At 70.1% G+C, this 18065-nt stretch overlaps 1 protein-coding gene across 6 annotated transcripts in view; it reads right to left on the reverse strand.

The window, feature by feature from the left end:
* CASZ1 (castor zinc finger 1) overlaps window positions 1-18065 on the reverse strand; it is a 114775-nt gene that overhangs the window by 14871 nt on the left and 81839 nt on the right. For all 6 annotated transcript variants that reach the window (XM_036461056.2, XM_036461055.2, XM_036461053.2 and 3 more), the window contains 7 exons: window positions 11840-12304; window positions 7851-8712; window positions 6534-6602; window positions 5094-5184; window positions 4217-4381; window positions 2428-2600; window positions 1294-2141 (listed from right to left, as the gene is read on the reverse strand). In XM_036461056.2, the coding sequence (XP_036316949.1) occupies window positions 1294-2141; window positions 2428-2600; window positions 4217-4381; window positions 5094-5184; window positions 6534-6602; window positions 7851-8712; window positions 11840-12304 (2673 nt within the window). The remainder of the gene's footprint in view (window positions 1-1293; window positions 2142-2427; window positions 2601-4216; window positions 4382-5093; window positions 5185-6533; window positions 6603-7850; window positions 8713-11839; window positions 12305-18065) is intronic.

An 18065-nucleotide genomic window follows, 5' to 3' on the forward strand; every position in this document is an offset into this window, starting at 1 on the left:
CTGACCTTTCTTTCGGGGGAAGGAGGCTTCTCTATGGAAACAGAAGCACTTGGCAGCCTGGCCGCTGCGCCCAGTGTGGCCTTGGGGGGCGGAGGGGGACACCCCGGCTCCCAGGCTCCCGGCCGGAGGGCGCGGCCCCAGGTGGGCCCTCCCCGGCGGCAGGTGAGTTGCTCCGAGCTGCCCGCCGACAGGAGGTCCCGGCGACGTGAGAGTTTCCAGAACTCAGAGCGTCCACATCCGCCAGCTCTCCAAGGCCACCTGCCCCGGCCCCCGGGGAAAGCCGCCCACGGCGGGGCGGGGGGGGGGGGTCTGGGCCACGGGGACCCTCAGACATGGCTGGTCAGGAGCCAGGCGGCGGGGTCTGAGGCTCAGCTCCATTGCTTAATGGGCACGTGCCCGGCACAGACCAGCCCACATGGCCACCAGCGCCATCAGCGGGCTCCTGTCCCTCTCCTTCCCGGCACCTGCCTGCCACCCCCGGTGCCCAGGCCTCAGCAAGCACCAGGGCTTGTCGAATGAATGAATGAGTGAGTGAATGAATGAAGTGAGCCATGCCCAGGCCTGAGCCATCTCTTCTCAGGAACTTGACTAATGCTCATTGCCAGGAGCGGGGAGGGGCGGGGGGAGGAAGGAAAACGCAAGGGACATGGAAAACCCAGCGGAGAGAAGCAGAGACAGTTGTAAACGAGCAGGAAACGTGAGGGAAGGAGGCCCACCCGTCCGGTGAGCCCGCGGGGTGACAGACGTGACCGGGAGCCACGCGGGAGCCAAGGCCGTGGCTGAAATGAAAGAGGCCGAGGCACCCAGTCCCTGCGCTACACCGGCCGCTCCCCGCCCTCAGCGGCCGCCGGGCCCGGCCGGCCGTGCAGACAGCGGGGCAGGGCCTCAGCAGCTGGGGGGCCGTCCGGGCGCGAGTCTCCCCAAGTGTTTCTGAGGGCAGCTCCCCGCCAAGTCACCTGGAGGGAACGGGGGCTCGGGCCTGCTCCTGGCAGCGGCTGGACTTGTGACTGGGCAGGGATGGGGGGCAGCTAGCACAGGCACCCCCACTTCACCGGTGAGGACACAGAAGCCAGAGCTGCCCAGGCTGGGCCGGTCAGCATGAGGGGCCCCAAGAAGGACAGAAACAGGACAGAGGCCGAGATGAGGCAAAGAGGGGGGCTCTTGGGGCAGGGGCCGTGGGTGTAGGGAGCAGGGAGATGATGCCTCTGCCAGACACCCCCACTCTGCTCTGTGCCCCCTCTCCCCCCGCGGCCTGCGAGGTGCTTGATCCGGGGCTGGGCCCGGCCTGCTCACCTGGGTCAAAGGTGGCAGAGGGCTTGAGGGCGGCCGCGGCCAGCCTGGCCATCATGGGCGAGATGAGGCCCTTGCTCGCAGAGATCCTCTCCATGATGGAGGCAGGGGGCACCGGGACCGAGGCGGCGGCAGCGGGGGCGGAGTCGCCGGTGGCTCCCGAGCCGGCGGCCAGCGCGGGGGTGTCGGGCGTTGCCGAGGCTGCCGCCCCGGACGACATGGCCCCCAGGAGGCCCGGGGTGCCCACGGGCAGGGAGGCGCTGCCCCTGCCCGGGAGGAGGGAGAAGTAGGAGGCGGCGGCGGCGGGCAGGCCCGAGTTGGAGAGGGCCAGGGCCAGGGGGATGGCGCCGGGCAGGGCCGGGGACAGCAGCCCGGGCATCTTGCCGGGGGGCTTGGCGGGCCCGGGTGCGGCCTCGGCGGCCGTGGCCGCGGCGGCCAGGGAGGCGGAGGACTGCTGGCTGGTGGGGGAGGCGCTCAGGCTGGAGTTCTTGCTGCTCAGGGCGGAGAAGTCCACCAGGTCGTCGTTGCTGGACTCCTCCTGCTCGGGGTCCTTGGCGCCCAGCAGCGCGGGCGGCAGCCCCAGCACGCCGGCCCCGCGGACGTGCCTGCGCTCGTGCTTGCGCTTGTGCGAGGTCATCTGGCTGGTGGAGGTGAAGGTGAAGCCGCAGCCGGCGCGGATGCAGTGGAAGTGGTTGGTGGCCTTGCTGTACACGCAGCCCTCGTACTTGCACTCCTCGTACTTGTAGAACTTCTTGAAGCCGTCCTTGGCGTACGCGTCGTCCTTGATGTGGTAGCTCTTGTGCTTCTCGATGTCGCACTTGTTCTTGAAGGTGAACGTGCAGCCGGGGCGCCTGGAGGGGCGGCCGGGAGCCTGTCACGGGCTGCGGGGGGCCACGTGGGGCCGGGACAAGGCCCCGCCCCGCTCCCACCGCCGGACACCGAGGCGGGGCCTCTGAGCAGCCCGCTCTGCTGTTCCTGAGCCGCCCGCGTCCGCCCCCCCCCCCCCCCCCCGGGCCTGGTCTCCAGCCTCCCGCCCTCCCGAGGCCGCCCCCCGCCCCCCCCCCCCCCGGGGCCTGGTCTCCAGCCTCCCGCCCTCCCGAGGCCGCCCCCCCCCCCCGGCGGGCTGGCACCCGGTACCTGCAGTGGAAGTGGGTGGTCTTCTGCCCGTAGAACTGGCAGTCGGCCGTGCCGCAGTCCTCGGTGGCGCGGAAGCGCTGGAAGCCGTCGTTGATGAGCTGTGTGTTCTTCTTGTGGAAGTTCTCATGCGTCATCACGTCCGACGTGCTGGTGTACACCTTGTTGCAGCCGACCTGCGGGGGCGGGGCTGTCAGGGGCAAGGCCAGGGGGCTGCTCTGACGGTGCCGCCAGGGCCAGGGGCCGGGGCCGCGGGCCTCCCGGCTCCGGGCACCTGGGCGCCTGCACACACCCGCGTGGGGCCCGAGAGTGACGTGGGGGCACAGAGAGGCCTCTGGGGGTCAGGGTGACCTCAGGGACGGACACAGGATGTCCGGGCACAGGCGTGGGGTCCCCTCCTGCAGGAGGTGGTTTGGGGTCCCAGTCTGTGGCTCCTCCTCTCAGCCCCCTGGGCGGAGGCAGGCGGGACCCCGGGCCCGGGGTCACCTCAGCCCAGGGACGCGCTCCGGGCAGGTTCCTGGCACGGGGCCCGCCCCACCCACCCCGGCCGGGCCCAGGCAGGCGGCGTTGCCATATCGAGTCAAAACCAGTGGAATCCGCGCCCTCGCGAAGCCGGGCGGCCGTGCCAGTGTCTGCACCATCTCAGAGCCGGGGGGCGGCGCCCCTCTCCCGGCCCAGGTTGTCTCAGGAGGCATAACAACCCCCTGACAAACACGGAGGCACGGCCTGCTCCCCCGGCCTGACACCTTGAAAAAGCCCAGACTCTGCGTGGCATTAAAACAAAGAATTAAACAAAAACCTCCCCAGGAACCCTTCGCAGTGCGCTCTCCGCGTTAAAGCCTGAAAAATGTCCGTCTGTGTAAACAGCGCGCTGGCCTGCGCCCGCACCAAGTATGGCCATGGGGCCGGCCCCGCCCTGGCCCCCCGCCCCCTGCCCGGCCTGAGCCTCGGGACTCCCCACTGCACCCTCACCCGCCTCCCTGTCCTGGGGCCTGGGGCGGGGGCGGGCGGCTCCCATTGGGGAGGGCAGCCCGGGAGGGACAGGTGGGGGGCGGGCGGCTCCCGTTGGGGAGGGCAGCACAGGAGGGGCGGGGGGGCGGAGGGGGGGGGAGCTCTGGGTCCGAGAGGGCGGGCAGCATGGGAGGGGCGGGGGGGGGGGCGGGCGGCTCCTGTTGGGGAGGGCAGCACGGGAGGGGCAGGCGGGGGGGGGGGGGAGGGGGGCAGCTCCCGGTCCGGGAGGGGCAGGCGGGGGGGGGGGGGGGAGGGGGGCAGCTCCCGGTCCGGGAGGGGCGGGCGGGGGGGCGGCGGCTCCCGGTCCGGGAGGGGCAGGCGGGGGGGGGGGGAGGGGGGCAGCTCCCGGTCCGGGAGGCGGGCAGCACGGGAGGGGCGGGCAGGCGGGGGGGGGGGGGCAGCTCCCGGTTCGGGAGGGGCAGGAGAAGGGTGGGCAGCATGGGAGGGGCGGGGGGGGGGCAGCTCCCGGTCCGGGAGGGGCGGGCGGGCGGGGGTGGGGGCAGCTCCCGGTCCGGGAGGGGCGGGCAGGCGGGCGGGGGGGGGCAGCTCCCGGTCCAGGAGGGGCAGGCGGGGGGGGGGGGCAGCTCCCGGTCCGGGAGGGGCGGGGCGGGCGGGGGGGGGCAGTCCGGGAGGGGCGGGCGGGCGGGGGGGGCAGTACGGGAGGGGCGGGCGGGCGGGGGGGGGGGCAGCTCCCGGTCCAGGAGGGGCGGGCGGGGGGGGGGGGCAGCTCCCGGCCCGGGAGGCGGGCAGCACGGGAGTGGTGGGCGGGGGCGGCGGGCACCTGCATGCAGTGGTAGTGGGTGCTCTTCCCGTTGAGGTGGCAGCCGTGGTAGTAGACGCTGCAGTCGTCCAGCGGGCTGAAGCGCATGAAGCCGTGCTGCAGCGAGTTGTCGCGCTTCTTGTGCATGTTGTAGTGCCGGATGACGTCCTGCTTGCTCGTGAACCTCTGCCGGGGAGAGGCCGGGTTGGCGGGGCCCAGCCTGCCGTAGGCCGAGCGCGCCAGCCAGGCCTCCCTGCGAATAACCCTGCGGCCTCGGGTCGAGGCGGCCCGGGTGCCTCAAGGCTGGCCCGGGACCTCAGGGGAGACAGACGCTTCCCTGGCCTCCCCGAGGGCTCCGACAGCCGTGCCCGGGAGCAGAGAGGGCGGACTGGACCCAGCCTCTGAGGCAGGGGCTCGGGGGGGACACATCAGCCCGGTGCCACCGATGGGCTATGGCGAGGAGGCGAAGGGAGCAGCCCCTGTGCAGCTGCCCTCACTCCCATCACTCGCACGAGCTCTGCACTCGCCAGCGGGTGCCTCTGATCGTGACAATGTACCTGAGCCTCAGTGTTACCACCTATAAAATGGGGCAGTAACGCCAACCTCCTAGTTCCCCAGGAAAGTCAACTAAATAAGGTGCTTGGGCTCCGGCCCAGTCCCAGGTGCAGGCAGGCTCAGGGGATGGGCACTGGAGTTGTTAGCACCAGGCTGCAGATGGCTGCAGATCCTACGAGATGCCCGCGGGCAGGGGTCCGGGCGCATGGGCAGGCCGGCGGCTCTCCGGCCTCGCTGCCTCCCGGAGTTGAGTGCGGGCCGCCCAAGCAGCCCTGAGCTCCCGCCCCCGCTGGAGGGGCTCCCGGGCCGTCGGCACAGGGGCAGGCGGTGCCCGGGGCCTCACCTGGTAGTTGCACTCGGGGTCCAGGCAGTGGTAGTGCTCGCGGTACTGGTAGGCGCAGTGGATGTGGCCGCAGTGCTGGCTGCCCGAGAACCTGCAGGGAGGGACCGGGCCTGAGCAGCAGGGAGAGGTGCCCGGGCCCTGGGTGGGGTGTGGAGGGCAGAGGTGGCCTGCAGGGGGAAGGGGTGGAGGCCCGAGGAGGCCGGGACAAGGGGTGGAACCCACCGGGAAGCCTAGCGCCGTCTGCCCCGGGGGTCCCTCTGCCCTGGGCACGAGGGCCAGGGGAGGCGCCGAGGCCTGACACCCCAGGGGAGAGCAAGGAGCTGGGGCAGCCCAAGGCCAGAGCAGAGAGGGGTGGGACGGTGGGATGAGACGGGAAGGGGGCCCCCTAGGCGGTTTTGTGCAGGTGCTGCCTCCCGCCCGCGCTCGGCCAGGTGCGGGGACCCCGGCCGAGCCGGCCCCTGGCTCTGTCGCCCGGAGGTGCCTGCGGCTCTCTGCCCTGGGCTTTCCTGACACTTGAAACGGGGCAGCGTTATGAATTTTTAAAGCGCAGCATCTGTCTGGTTCCCGAGGCCCGGCACGCACGCCGCAGCCGGCTCTGAAGCCCGAGCCCCCCGCCTGGCCACGGCCCACCCCCCGGGAAACCCCGTGCCGGCTCCAGGCCCCGAGGGCGCCGGGCGTGGCTCTCCGCCCCGGGGACGGCCACCCTGGGGAGATCACGCCATGGCAACCGCGGGGAGGAGGCAGGCTCTCCGCCAGCCCAGCCGGACGGCCAGAGACCGCGGGCGGGAGGGAGGGAGGGAGGGAGGGAGGGAGGCCCCTTGTTGGGGGGGAACCACTTGCAAATAAATATTTAAGCCGAAGCTGCCAAAGGGCCATCTGCTGAGGCGCTAATAATAAGGACAATAATAATAATAATAATAATAATAATAATGGAAGAGAGCAGAGCGAAGCTGCAGACGGAGAGGGAACCCGGAAGATCAGCAGAAAGGCAGCTGCCCGGCCTGGCCCCGCCATGTGCTGCCCCCGCAGGCGCTGGCAGCCAGGGCCTGGTTCGGGATCTGCTGAGGGGGAGGTTACCTCCAGTCCTGCTGCCTGAAGGACGTAGAGGGGCGGGTCTGGAGTCAGGGGTGGGGTGGGGGGTGAGGGCCCAGGCCTGGCCGGGCTGCGTTCTGGCAGTGCCAGTGGCCCACACCCACCCAGGGGGGCCCTACGCTCACCCGTGGCCAGGCCCTGCCCTTGGGCCCCTGCAGGTACCCGTCCTGCCTGGGATCACACCCCGGGGGCGGGCCTCCGAGACGGGGCAGGAGTGTGGGTATGGGGGCAGCGGGCACCTCGGCACGCGTGGTGGGGTGGACACATGGTCCTGCCGTCCCCTGGCATTCCTGGCGCCCCCCCGCCCCCTCACCTGCTCTCTGGACCCATCTCCTCCCAGGGGCCTACCTGGCAATATATTTCTGGTAAATGTTTACATCTTCGGTGACAGCTGGTTTATCTGTGGGCAGTCCGTTCCTGGTGAGAGACACAGGGCACAGCCGGTTAGCGGGCCGGAGTGGCCTCGTGCCCCAGGAGCGTCCGGGAGCAGCTCCCTGCCCGGGGCCTGGCCCTGCTCTCCTCGCTCGGTGGCTGAGGCCCTCAGGGTGGGGCTGAGCGAGGCCCAGGGCAGACGCCTGGCTGGGGGTCAGTGAGCGTAGGCCCAGCCAGGCGTCCCGAGAGGCAGGGCCGGGGGCTCCGCCTCGGGCACGGGCCTGGCCTGGTCTGCCTGGCAGAAGCCTCAGAAGCCGGGCCGGAGCCCCTCCCATCCCGGAGTCAGGAAGCTGCTGGCGGAGGAGGGGGGCGGGCACCCCAGGGGGTCCCAGGGGAAGGGGCAGCTCTGCTTCCTGGTGTGTGGCCCCACCTCGGGGGAGAGGTCTCGCTCGGCCCGCCGCCCGTGGCCAGTCAGTTTCCCGCCGGCTGGGGCAACGGCTTCGGCCTTTCCGCCTCAGGGCGCACAAACCTCTTCCCCAAACTCCGCGGCTCACCCCAAAGGATGCCTTTGGCCGATCGGACACAAAAACACAGGCAGCACTTTGACTCATTTCACACCACGACTACCGTGCTGGCTGCTGCCATCTTTTTATTTGACAGCCTCAGGGGAGAGCGGTCAGTGCTCCCGACCGAAGGCTCGGGCAGTGCATGTTTTTCAAAGTTCTTGGGGCGCAGCAGCTGGATATCACCGGCGTGAGCACTGAGCGTGCCCCCCGACTCTCCCCAGCCTCCTGCCTCCTCTCGCTGCCTTCCCTCTGGCCCGGGCTCCGGCCTGGGAGCCGCGGCCTCCAGCTTGGGCTCCGGAGCCGCCACCCAGAGCTGGCTTCCCTCAGCCTGATGTGGCCCCGGGGGTGGCAGGAGGGAAAGCCTGTGGCAGACACACAGGCCGCCGGGCGCCGGGGGCATGTGTGTCAGCGGCCAGCACACGCACAGAAGGGCCCGGGGCGAGGTATGTGTGCACACAGCACGTGTGGTGTGTGGGGCGGGCCCCTGAACTGGGCATGAGCGCTCAGGCGGGCAGAGGGACAAGCGTGAATGTGTGCTCACGTGAGCACACACGTGTGAGCCGAAGCACATGCGTGAGGATCCTGGCGTGCGTGAGTGCACAGCAGATGTGCCTGAGTGTGAGAGTGTGTCCACAGAGGCAGGGCCGAGGCCGGGAGGTGGGGGTGGGGGTGGGGGATAGGGGGGTGGGAGGGGGGAGGGGCAGGCGGCAGGGAGGGGCGGCCTTACTTGACGGTGGACACGGTCCCCGTGGTGATGGAGTCCGTCTTGGAGAAGGTGGACTTCAGGTACTCGGGCGCGTTGAAGGGCAGGGAGGCGGGGGGCTCGGGCCCGGGCCCCGCGGCGCTGGGCGCTCCGGGCGCGCCGGGCGCGCCGGCGAGGGGCGCGGGGGCCAGGCTGGGCGCGGGCGGCGCCTTGGCGGCGGGGCCGGGCTTCGGGGCGGCCCGCACGTCGTACTTGGAGGGGCGGCCCACCTTGCCCGTCTTGAAGGCGATGGCGCCGCCCATGTCGGGGCTGCCCTCGCCCGGCTTGAACAGGTGCAGGTACTTGACGTTCTCCAGGTCGTACTTGGACGGCTTCTTGTAGGTGCCGCCGTTCTGCGGCCGCAGGTGCTCGCCCGTCTTCAGCTTCTGGATGAAGAAGTCGTACTTGGAGGCGCGGGCCACCAGGCCCTGCATGGGCACGCCGCCGTGCGAGGGCAGCGGCAGGATGGTGGCCTTGGTCTCCAGGTGCGGGGCCGGGTGGCCGGGCAGCCGCAGGCCGGGCAGGGCGCCGGCCGCCGGGTCCTTGCCGGCTGCACGCTCCTCGGCCCTGGTGCCGTGGGCCGGCCAGGACAGCTGCTCGCCGGCCTTGAGCTTGCGGATGTACTCCTCGTACTTGGAGAAGCGCGCCCGCTTGCTGAGCGCGTCCTCGCCCGCGGGCGGCGCTGGGGCGGCGGTGGTGGAGGCCTCGGGGGCCGCGCCCGCCTGCAGCCGCTCGAAGCTGATCTTCCGGGCCAGCTCGTCCCGCGTGTTCTGGTCGTCGTAGCCGAACATGCCCAGGAACTCGGTCACGGTGGAGGCCGCGTAGTCCCGCAGCGAGGAGGCCTCCCCTGCAGGGGGGGGGGGGGGGGCGGTCAGCGCGGGGAGCGAGCGGGGGGGGGGGGGGGGAGGGCAGGGACAGGAGCCCCCCCGAGGGGCAGGTGTGGAGGGGGCCGGGCGGGGAGGGGCGGAGCGGGACATGATCTACGGGCGTTTGGCTCACTTGTTAGGTTTTACGACTCTTAAATTAATTTGTTTAAAAAAAAAAAAGTAATTAATACTGGGGTAAAATAAAACGAGTTCATCAATGCCAGGAAAATCAATTTCCTAAATGTTCTGGCCGATGGCTTTTCAGTACATTAAACAAAGTTTCATAAACGTCTCCGGCTCCCGCCTTGGCCTAATACGAAGGCAGAGCCGTTTTCCTGGAAGTGAGGCCGGTCCCGGCCGGCCTCGGGCGGGGGCCCAGGGCCCGGGCCGGGGCAGGTGGGACGTGGCCTGCAGCTGAGGGGCCTCTGGGGGTGGGGTGGGGTGCGCCTGGCAGAGCCTGCCCCAGGACGGAGCCCCCCGAACCCCACAAACGGACCCACAGGACCTAACCCCGGGAGGACCTGGCCTCACGGCCCCGCCCAGAACCCCCGATTCCTAAGGATCCCAGACACGGGCCTGAGTCCTCTGGTCACTCACTCATGCACAGGTGGCCTTCCGAGGGGTCAGGGCCTGAGAAGGCACAGGCCCAGGTGTGACCCGTCTCTGCCCCCCCGAGTCCACGCCAGGGACTCGGAGAACCCGAGCACCCCCCACAGGGACCACGTGCACACACGCCCGCCACCCCTTCCCGACTCAGAGACACACGTACACAGACCCCCCACCCACGCCCAGCGCCCGAGGCCCGCCTCAGGGAGCGGAGGGGGGTGATCCGATCCTCCCCGGGGTTCTCTCTGGAGACCCCGCCCTTCCACACCCGCCCTCCCCCCCCGCCCCCCCCCCCCCCCCCCCCCCCCCCCCCGTCAGACAGGTGAGCCCTCAGCTCGCACAGGACACTCCTTCCCTACTCTGTGCTCTGCCCGGAACCGGGGTGGGTGGGACCCACAGGGCCTCGGGGGGCACCTGTGTTCTCCCCACTCGTGTCAGAGCCCGCACACCCAGGCCCGCACACCCACCCAGCGTGGAAGGACCCCAGGCTGCGGGCCTGGAAGCACAGTCAGGGGAAGACGTGGCCGAAGACAGGGTGGGAGGCGCAGGACTCCGGCTCCGGAGCAGGCGGGTGTGTGTGTGTGTGTGTGTGTGTGTCTCCTCCAGCTCCCGGTGCCAACCTGCCAGGGCCTGAGGTCTCAGGCCACCTGGAGGAGGTCTTCTAGGGCAAGACTGGGCTTGGGCACAAGAGCAAACCCAGCCAGACGGGCAGAGAGGCTCTGAGCTCGGGGGAGGGAGGAGCAGGCCTGGGAGGACAGGGCCCCACCAGGTGCGGAGAGACAGTCCTGGGCAGCCCCTGAGGCGGGCAGGGCCCACAGACAGCTGTCTCCTGGGGCTGGGGGTCGGGGTGGGCAGCGGCCGGTGGGCTGCAGTCCTGTCATAAGCTCCGTGGGGCCGCGCCTGGCCTGGGAGGAGTGGGCTCTTGCTGTCAGATTCCGAGGCTCAGGGACCAGGGAAAGAGCCTAAAAATAGCCGGAGGCAGCGGAGCCCTCGCTATATATGGCAGGGAGACAGGCTCTGAGGGCAGGCGGCTGAGACGGGGAGGGGCCGGGCCGGGGTCCCAAGGTCAGCGGAGAGGGTGGCCCGGGCGCAGCCCACCGCGGGCAGCTCAGCCCCGGGCGCTCGCACGGCCACCCGGAGTCCCACGGGGCCGCAGAGCGGGGCAGAGGCCCCGCCCCCTGTCACCGGCCCCCCCAGAGCCCAGGAGGCAGGAGGCCGAGGTCCCAGAGCTCGCAGGACGGAGCTGGGCGGGAGGGGCTGGGCACCTGAGAGACAGCCCGTCCCCGCCCTCCCCCCTCGGCCCCGCAATCACCTTGCGTTGGGGAGAGGAAGGGCTTTCCTATCGGAGGAAGCTGAAGGTCACACTTTTCCTCATTGATCTTGCAATGTTTGTTAATTACTCTGTCACTGATGTGGCGAAGGATAATTAAACAGCTCTGTTTATATCTTATATGCATAATTACGTGGCTGCGCGGGGAGGGGATGTGCCCCTCGCTGCCTGCCGGGGTGGGGGGAGGGGGCGGGGGCGCGGGCAGGGGCGGCTCGGCACCAGGCACAGGCCCGGGGAGGAGGCTGGGGAGCCGAGCGCGACCCCACATCCTGGGGCTCCCGCCCTGGGGGTCCCTCGCCCTCCCCCAGAGCAGGAGGAGGTCAGGCTGCTCCCAGGACCAGGTCAGCGGGAGCCGGGCCTCCGCCCCCTCCTGGGAGGGGTCGGCCAGAGGACACGTCCGGGCAGGGCCCCCCGAGGCCCCGGGCCCTGTGTGAGGGGTCCTGGCCGGGTCCCGGGAGGGAGGAGGAGGGCGGGGAGGAAGGCCTGTCCGACAGCCGCGAGGGAAACCCCCACCCGGTCCTCGCCGCACACGCGTGTAGCTGTCCACCCACACGCTGTCCGTCCTCCCGCCTGCCTGTCCTCCCGTCTGTCCCTCCGCGCATGGCTTCCCGAAGACCCGCTGGGCGCTCGGCAGCCCCGCCCCAGCCCCGCTCACACACCGGCGGGGCTGCCCGCCCAGGCCCGGGCCCTCTCACCCCCGTTTCACTCAGATCCCGCCCGGCGGGCCCCCCCTTCTGCTCGGCTCCACCCAGCACACTCTCCGCGGGGGTCCTCCCCGGGAACGAGGCGCCAATACTTGGAACAAGAGTGAACGGAAGTGGGGAAAGGGTTTGGCTCAGTGGATAGACATCGGCCTGTGGACTGAAGGGTCCCGGGTTCGATTCGTCAAGGGCATGTACCTGGATTGCGGGCACATCCCCAGTAGGGGGTGTGCAGGAGGCAGCTGATGGATGATTCTCTCTCATCGATGTTTCTAACTGTCTGTCTCCCTCTCTCTCTCTCTCTCTCCCCACTCTGTAAAAAAATCAATGCAATATAAATAAATAAATAAAATAAAAGTAACTAACTATAAAAAAAAGAGTGAGCCAAGTGAGCATGTTCGGTGGGCACGCCCCTCCTTCCCGCTGGCCTTCTCTCGGGGTGACGCCCATCGGGGGGTCCCCGACACCCACCTGCAGGCTGCTTGGCGCCGGGGCCCCCGCCGTCCTTGGAGGCCGGCCTGTCGGCGTCCCTCTCGGCGGCGCCGTCCTTGGGCTCCTCGCCCGGGTCCTCCTCGTCGCTGCAGCCGCGGGGCTGCACCATGTACACGCCCTCGGGCGGCAGCTCCGGGCCCTCGCGGGCCGGGCGGCCCAGCAGGGGCGCGGGCGCGGGCTCCTCGCTGTACTCCCCGTTCACCCACTTCTCGATCACCGCCCGCCGCTTGTCCTCCTCGCTGCGGGCGCCCCGGGCCGCCCCGGGCTCGGGGCCGCCCCGCTCCCTGTCCTGGGGCCTCCGCGGGCTGGCCTCCGCCCCCTTCTCCACCACCACCTGGCGGCTCAGCTTGGCGCAGATGGCGTTGAGCTTCAGGCCGCCTTTGCGCTTGGCCGCCATGGCGGCGGGCTTGCCTGCGGGCGGGTCGGTGCACCGGGTGCCTTCAGCTGCAGAGGGTGGAGAGAGAGAGAGAGAGAGGTCAGAGGTCAGGCACAGCCACCCACCTCAACAGCCAAAGGTTGGCCACGCCGTGCTGAGACTGAACCCCGGAGCATGCATGAGCCCCTCACGAGGCTGAGCTGTGGAGGCCAAGCTCGCCATCGCTCCATCCTGCAGCCTGGCTCGGACCCGGGCACGTGCCAGCTGGTCCGAGGGTTTTGGAAATGAACGAACGAACGAATGAATGAATGAGCGGCTCCTCCAGGACGAAGGGCAGTCTCCTCCCAGCACCGGTTCCTGGAGGCACTTCCTACCCTGGCCCGGCCCTAGCACCTCCTCTGAGAGGCCGGCCGGCCGGCCAGGCCCGTTCCTATAAAGGAGGCGCACTGAGAGCGGGGCGTGGGGCCGAGCCGGCCGGCCCAGCAGCCTGGCTCCCTGGGGAGCGGCTACCGCACGGTCCACGGGCGAGGGGACAGCTGAGAGCCGGGAGCAGCCGGGCAACCCCGTGCCTTCCTGTCCCCGCAGCCCCGGTCGGCACCTGTCCCCACCTGGGCATCTCTCCCAGGCCCTCCTCTGCCTGGCCCCCTGGGCCCGGCCCCGCTGACCCCGGCCTCTCCCGCCCGGTCCTCTCGGCCCCGCGCTGTCCCCTCCGGCCACTGCCTACCACCTCCTCCTCCGGCCTCAGTCGGAGGGCAGAGCTCCCCCGGCCCTCCGAGGGCCACGTGTCCCCGCCCGAGGCCCCGGCTCTGCCCCCTCTGCCGGGACCAGGAAGGCCTGGCTGGCCCCGCTTCCCATCCCCAAACACGACAGCCCAATGCGAAAAACCCCAAGTCTCACGGAGCTGCCTGCCGCCAGCCGCCTCCCGTGGCTACTGCCCACCCAGGTGGCACATGGCAACCCAGCTCCCCATGCGACCTGGGACCCGCCTCAAAGGCCAACAGGGGTGCGCCTGCCCGCCTGTCCGTCCGTCCATCCGTCCATCCGTCCATCAGCAAAGCCCCTCCTCCTGGGGTCCCCGTGGCAGAGCAGGGGCAGGGCGGTGGCCACGACAGACCCACGGGCCCAGGCCGCCCCCGGAAGCGTCTCGATGTCAGGGCTCCTCACGTGGTCCCCAACAGGGAGGACGTGTCCCTGTCTCCACACAGGTCAGAGGCTACGCGAGGGGAGGGGCCCTGCTCCCCAGGCCACGCCGGGAGAGGCTTTGCCATCCGCACCCTGAACACCCTACCTCGGCCCTGGAGAAGGGCCAGACAGGGACACCTCTACCTCGGCCCCCGAGAAGGGCCAGGCAGGGACACCCCTACCTCGGCCCCCCGAGAAGGGCCAGGCAGGGACACCCCCACCTCGGCCCCCGAGAAGGGCCAGGCAGGGACACCCCCACCTCGGCCCCCGAGAAGGGCCAGGCAGGGACACCCCCACCTCGGCCCCCGAGAAGGGCCAGGCAGGGACACCCCCACCTCGGCCCCCGAGAAGGGCCAGGCAGGGACACCCCCACCTCGGCCCCCGAGAAGGGCCAGGCAGGGACACCCCCACCTCGGGCCCCCGAGAAGGGCCAGGCAGGGACACCCCCACCTGTGCCTGCCCACAGGAGGCCCGGCTGGTACACATGGATGACGGTCCCCCCAACACAGGCGATGCCCCGGGACCCCAGATCCTGGCCGTGAAGCCAGCCGCCCGTGTATGGCCACACGTGGGGCCCGGGGGTCCCAGCCAGCCCAGCCCGGCCCGGCCCGGCGTCAGGGCGAGGTCGGCCTGGAAAACAACGCCAAGGCTGTCACTCAGCCTCCCCACCCATGGCCCAGGCCGATGCCCACGCTACCCGTGTTTGTCCACGTCTCTGAGCCCGACGGGCTCCTTCTCCAGCCCCATGACGGGCCCTACTCGCACGTCTCACCCAACCGCCGGGCCGGCCGCCGGCACCGGGACACCAAGCCTCCTGCAGCGGCCTCCGAGCTCAGGACGGCCTCACCTGGTCCCCTCGTCCCCGGCCCGGCGGGGACCGGGCGGGCGGCTGGGGAAGCCTGCTCTATTTTTACCGGGAGGTAAGCAGCCAAGTGTGTATGGCAGACGGCAAATGAATCTATAAATATTTATCCCGAGGAAGAGGGAAGCAGAGGCTCCCAGGGCTGCCCTGGCTGCTGGTGACACCCACCCCCCTCCGCGGGCCCCCACCCATCCTGGAGCCTCCGGGCACTCGGGCCCACCCAGCCCTGCCCACCCCTCTCCCCATCTCCACTGTGCGCCTGGCTGGGTCCCCTCTGGGCCCCACCAGCTGCGGTGCAGCTGTGCACCTAGGCCAACCCCTCGCCCCGCCTGCAGGCCTCTCTGCTCCACCTCCGCCCCCTCCACCTGCCCTCCAGCTGCCGCTCTGCCCCAGCCCACCTGCCTTCCAGATGTTGCCCTCCCTCTGACTCCACTGTGGGTCCCGGGGGCGGAGGTGGAGGCAGCGCGTGGGCCCGGGGTGCGGGGCGGGGTGCGGGGTGCGGGGACTGGCCCTCCTCAGAGTGGAAACGCCTGCGAGGCCGGGGCGGCAGGTGGGGGTGGAAGGGCTGGGGTCCGAGCTGCCTGCACACCCGCCCTCCCTCGCCCCTCAGGGCCCCGGGACCCCGCAGACTGCCCCCCTCGTGGCCTGACCCCAGGCTCCCGTGCATGTAAACACTCCCCGGCGTTCTTCCCCAAAATATAAACGCCCGCGGCCAGGCCTCAATGGGAGGAAGCCATCCGTCCCCGGCCCTGTCACTGCCCCTTTCATCTCCTTCCCCCGCCGGCCTGCCCGCCGCTCTATTTACACTGGGCGCTTCCTCTGGGAACAATGCTGCCCAGGGGGCGCCCGGCCCAGGGCGGGGGACTCCGTGCCGCTCACCCGGGACGGGCGCCCGGCGAGGGGAGGGCGGGCAGCTGTGCGGCCCGGCCGGTGGCTCAGAGACGGCCAGGCGAGCCCAGGGAGGTGGCACAGCACCGTGGTTACGGCCTGGCCTCGGGGGCCAGACGTCGAGAGTTCGAAGCCTGGCTCGGCCCCTCGCTAACTCTGGGCCCCGGGCAGCCTGTCTGGAAGGGCACCGGGCTGGAAGGGGCGAGGGTGCCTGCTGGTGCCACGTGCGGGGCCTGGCGAGCAAGGACCGGGGGAAGGCAGCTGAGTGCGAGGGGCAAGGCAGGCCGGCGTGGGGCCAGGCCTGGGCACGAGCTCCGGAGGCGAGAGGGCAGAGAGGTCGGGAGGAAAGAGCGGCCGGAGGGCAGGGCCGGGCAGGCCGCCCTCGGTGACAAGGGGCTGCTCCCCGGCTCCCGGGGTCTGACCTTCCCTCCCTCCCGCCCAGGCCCCAGGCCCCGTCAGCCCCGGGCAGGCAGCTCTGGCGTCTGACCTGCAGGGTGAGAGGGTGAGAGGGACCGGGTGGCCCCTCGAGGCCCCGGCTCACGAAGCCCCGTGGGGAGCCGGCGTGGCCGGTGAGGGCAGGGTCCCCTCCGAAAGGGAGGACACTGACCCTGGAGCCCGAGGTCACCGAGGCCGGGCGCAGCCAGGAGCCGGGGCGCCGTGATGTCCCCACGGGGGGGGGGGGGGGGGGGAGGGGGCCCGAGTCCTGGGCCTCCGTGTCCTCCCCTTCCCAGGCCCCCACTCCTGGCTCCCGGAGCACGGAGCCCCTAAAGTGTTAACTGCGACGGGTAGAATGGAGCAGCAGATTGCTACAATAAATAATTTACTGATATTTATAAATATTCAAATCAGCCGGCTTCACAAACCCGGGGAGGGAGGGCCCAGGAGGAGGGTCGTGCTGGCAGCGCCGCCCGCTCCCCGAAGGCCCGGCAGCCCGGCTCCTGCCAGTCCGGGCGAGGGGCCTCGGCACCGGCCCTCACCCTCCTCTCGGGGGCCTGGGTGTTGGGGTGGCTGCGCCGCCTCCGCCGCCTCCCCGGTCAGGCCAGGCCTCCCGCCCGGGGCCCGGGCCCGGGGCCCCGATCGGCCCACGGTCCCGCCGGCCTCCCGCCGTGACTGATGCGCTCGGCCGGGCGGCCTGTCAGCCGCGGCTCCCGTGCTTTATGGGCCCTGCCTGTGGCTCCGCGCTCCCCCGAGGAAATAAAGTTCTCCCCGCGCGTCCCTTCTAAACATTTCACTCAGTGGAAACGCTGTTTAAGAAAAACGAGGGCATATTTCTTCCTAAGGATGCAGTCCCCTCGGGCGGCCTCCTGCCCGCTGTATATCAGGAGGGGGGAGGCCAGGGCCAGGCGCGGCCCCCTGCCCACCCCCCCGGGCACCTGGTGGCCGCCCTGGCCCGCCCGCCTGGAGCGATGGGGCGGCTGGCACCCGCCTGGCCCCTCCCTGGCACCGGGGACGGAGCAGAGCGGGTCAGTGCCTCCTCCGTGGTCCCCATGTCCCCACATGGCCACCGTCGTGTCCATCCCGACGGAAGGGCAGAGGCAGCGAGGCTGGTCCCCGCCCACGGTCACCCAGACTCCCACCGCTGAGCTCCAGCCTCCAAGGTCAGGGCCCGGGATCCCCCCACCCGCCTCCCACAGCCTCCCACCCCTTCAGGGGCAGCAACACGGGGGCCTCCGCCCCGAGCCCCCAGGAACCGGCACGGGCGGTGCTGTGTGCGCGCCCCCGGCACCCTCGCCGGGCACCGTCCGCCGGCCGGTCCTGAGGACACGATGCCGGCAAGACCGCCCATCCTGTGCCCGCATCCCCGGCCGTTCGGTTCATAACCATGGACTTCCTCAGCCCAGGGCATTTTCCCCGTCGATGTGTAGAGCGAGGGGAAGGGACGGGGAGAGACACAGAGAGAAACATCCAATGCGAGAGAGGCACACGGATGGGCAGCCTCCTGCCTGCGCCCCAACCAGGACCGGGGATCGAGCTTGCAGTGGAGGTTCATGACCTTGACTGGAATCGAACCCGGGACCCTTTTGTCGGCGGGCGGGCTGACACTCCCCTCTGAGCAGACCCGGCGAGGGCGGACTGTGTAACTGGGATGAGAGGCGACGCTCAGATCGTTACCAGCAAAATCTCTGTGGTGGAGCCCTGACCGGTGTGGCTCAGTGGATAGAGCCTTGGCCTGCGGACTGAAGGGTTCCAGGTTCGATTCCGGTCAAGGGCATGTATCTTGGTTGTGGGCACAACCCCAGTGGGGGGTGTGCAGGAGGCAGCTGATTTGTGTTTCTCTCTCATCGATGTTTCTAGCTCTCTCTCCCGCTCCTCCCTTCCTCTCTGTAAAAAATCAATAAAATATATTTTTAAGAAAATCACTGTGGTGGAGAGCTGGGTGCCCAGGAGCTGGGAGTGTGGGCAGGGAGGAGGGGTCCCCGAAACACTGGCTCTGGTCCCTGCTCCCCCGCATGCTCCCCCCTTCCTCCTCCCCCCTTCCCCCTCCTTCCTCCCAGTACAAAGCCCATCCCCTCCCCCCTCCTCCAAACAGGATGGAATCCCCGTGGGGGTGGGCAGCCTTCCCTCTGGCCCTGTCCCACCCCCAGCTTCCGCGGGCGGGAGGAGGGGTCCCGGCTCCCCCAGGGCTCTCGCCCAGGTCTCCTGATCCCCCACAGCTCCACGCTGGGGGCGCCCGCCGGGCCCTGCTCGCCCCTTTTTGTTTGTTTATTTATTTATTTATTATGATTTTTTAGTCCAGTTAAAAGGTTTACTATCCAGATGCGTCTAAGTGGCCTCACTTAGCGTAAGTAACTCTATAAATCAGGGGAACTGTTAGCATCCACCGCACAGGCTGGCTATCAATCTCCCCAGGTCACAGCCCAACAGGAAGGGGAGAGAGAGTTACCACCCAGGGGAGG

The sequence above is a fragment of the Pipistrellus kuhlii genome, unplaced genomic scaffold (genome assembly GCF_014108245.1).
Source record: "Pipistrellus kuhlii isolate mPipKuh1 unplaced genomic scaffold, mPipKuh1.p scaffold_m20_p_34, whole genome shotgun sequence".
Classification (NCBI taxonomy): Eukaryota; Metazoa; Chordata; class Mammalia; order Chiroptera; family Vespertilionidae; genus Pipistrellus; species Pipistrellus kuhlii.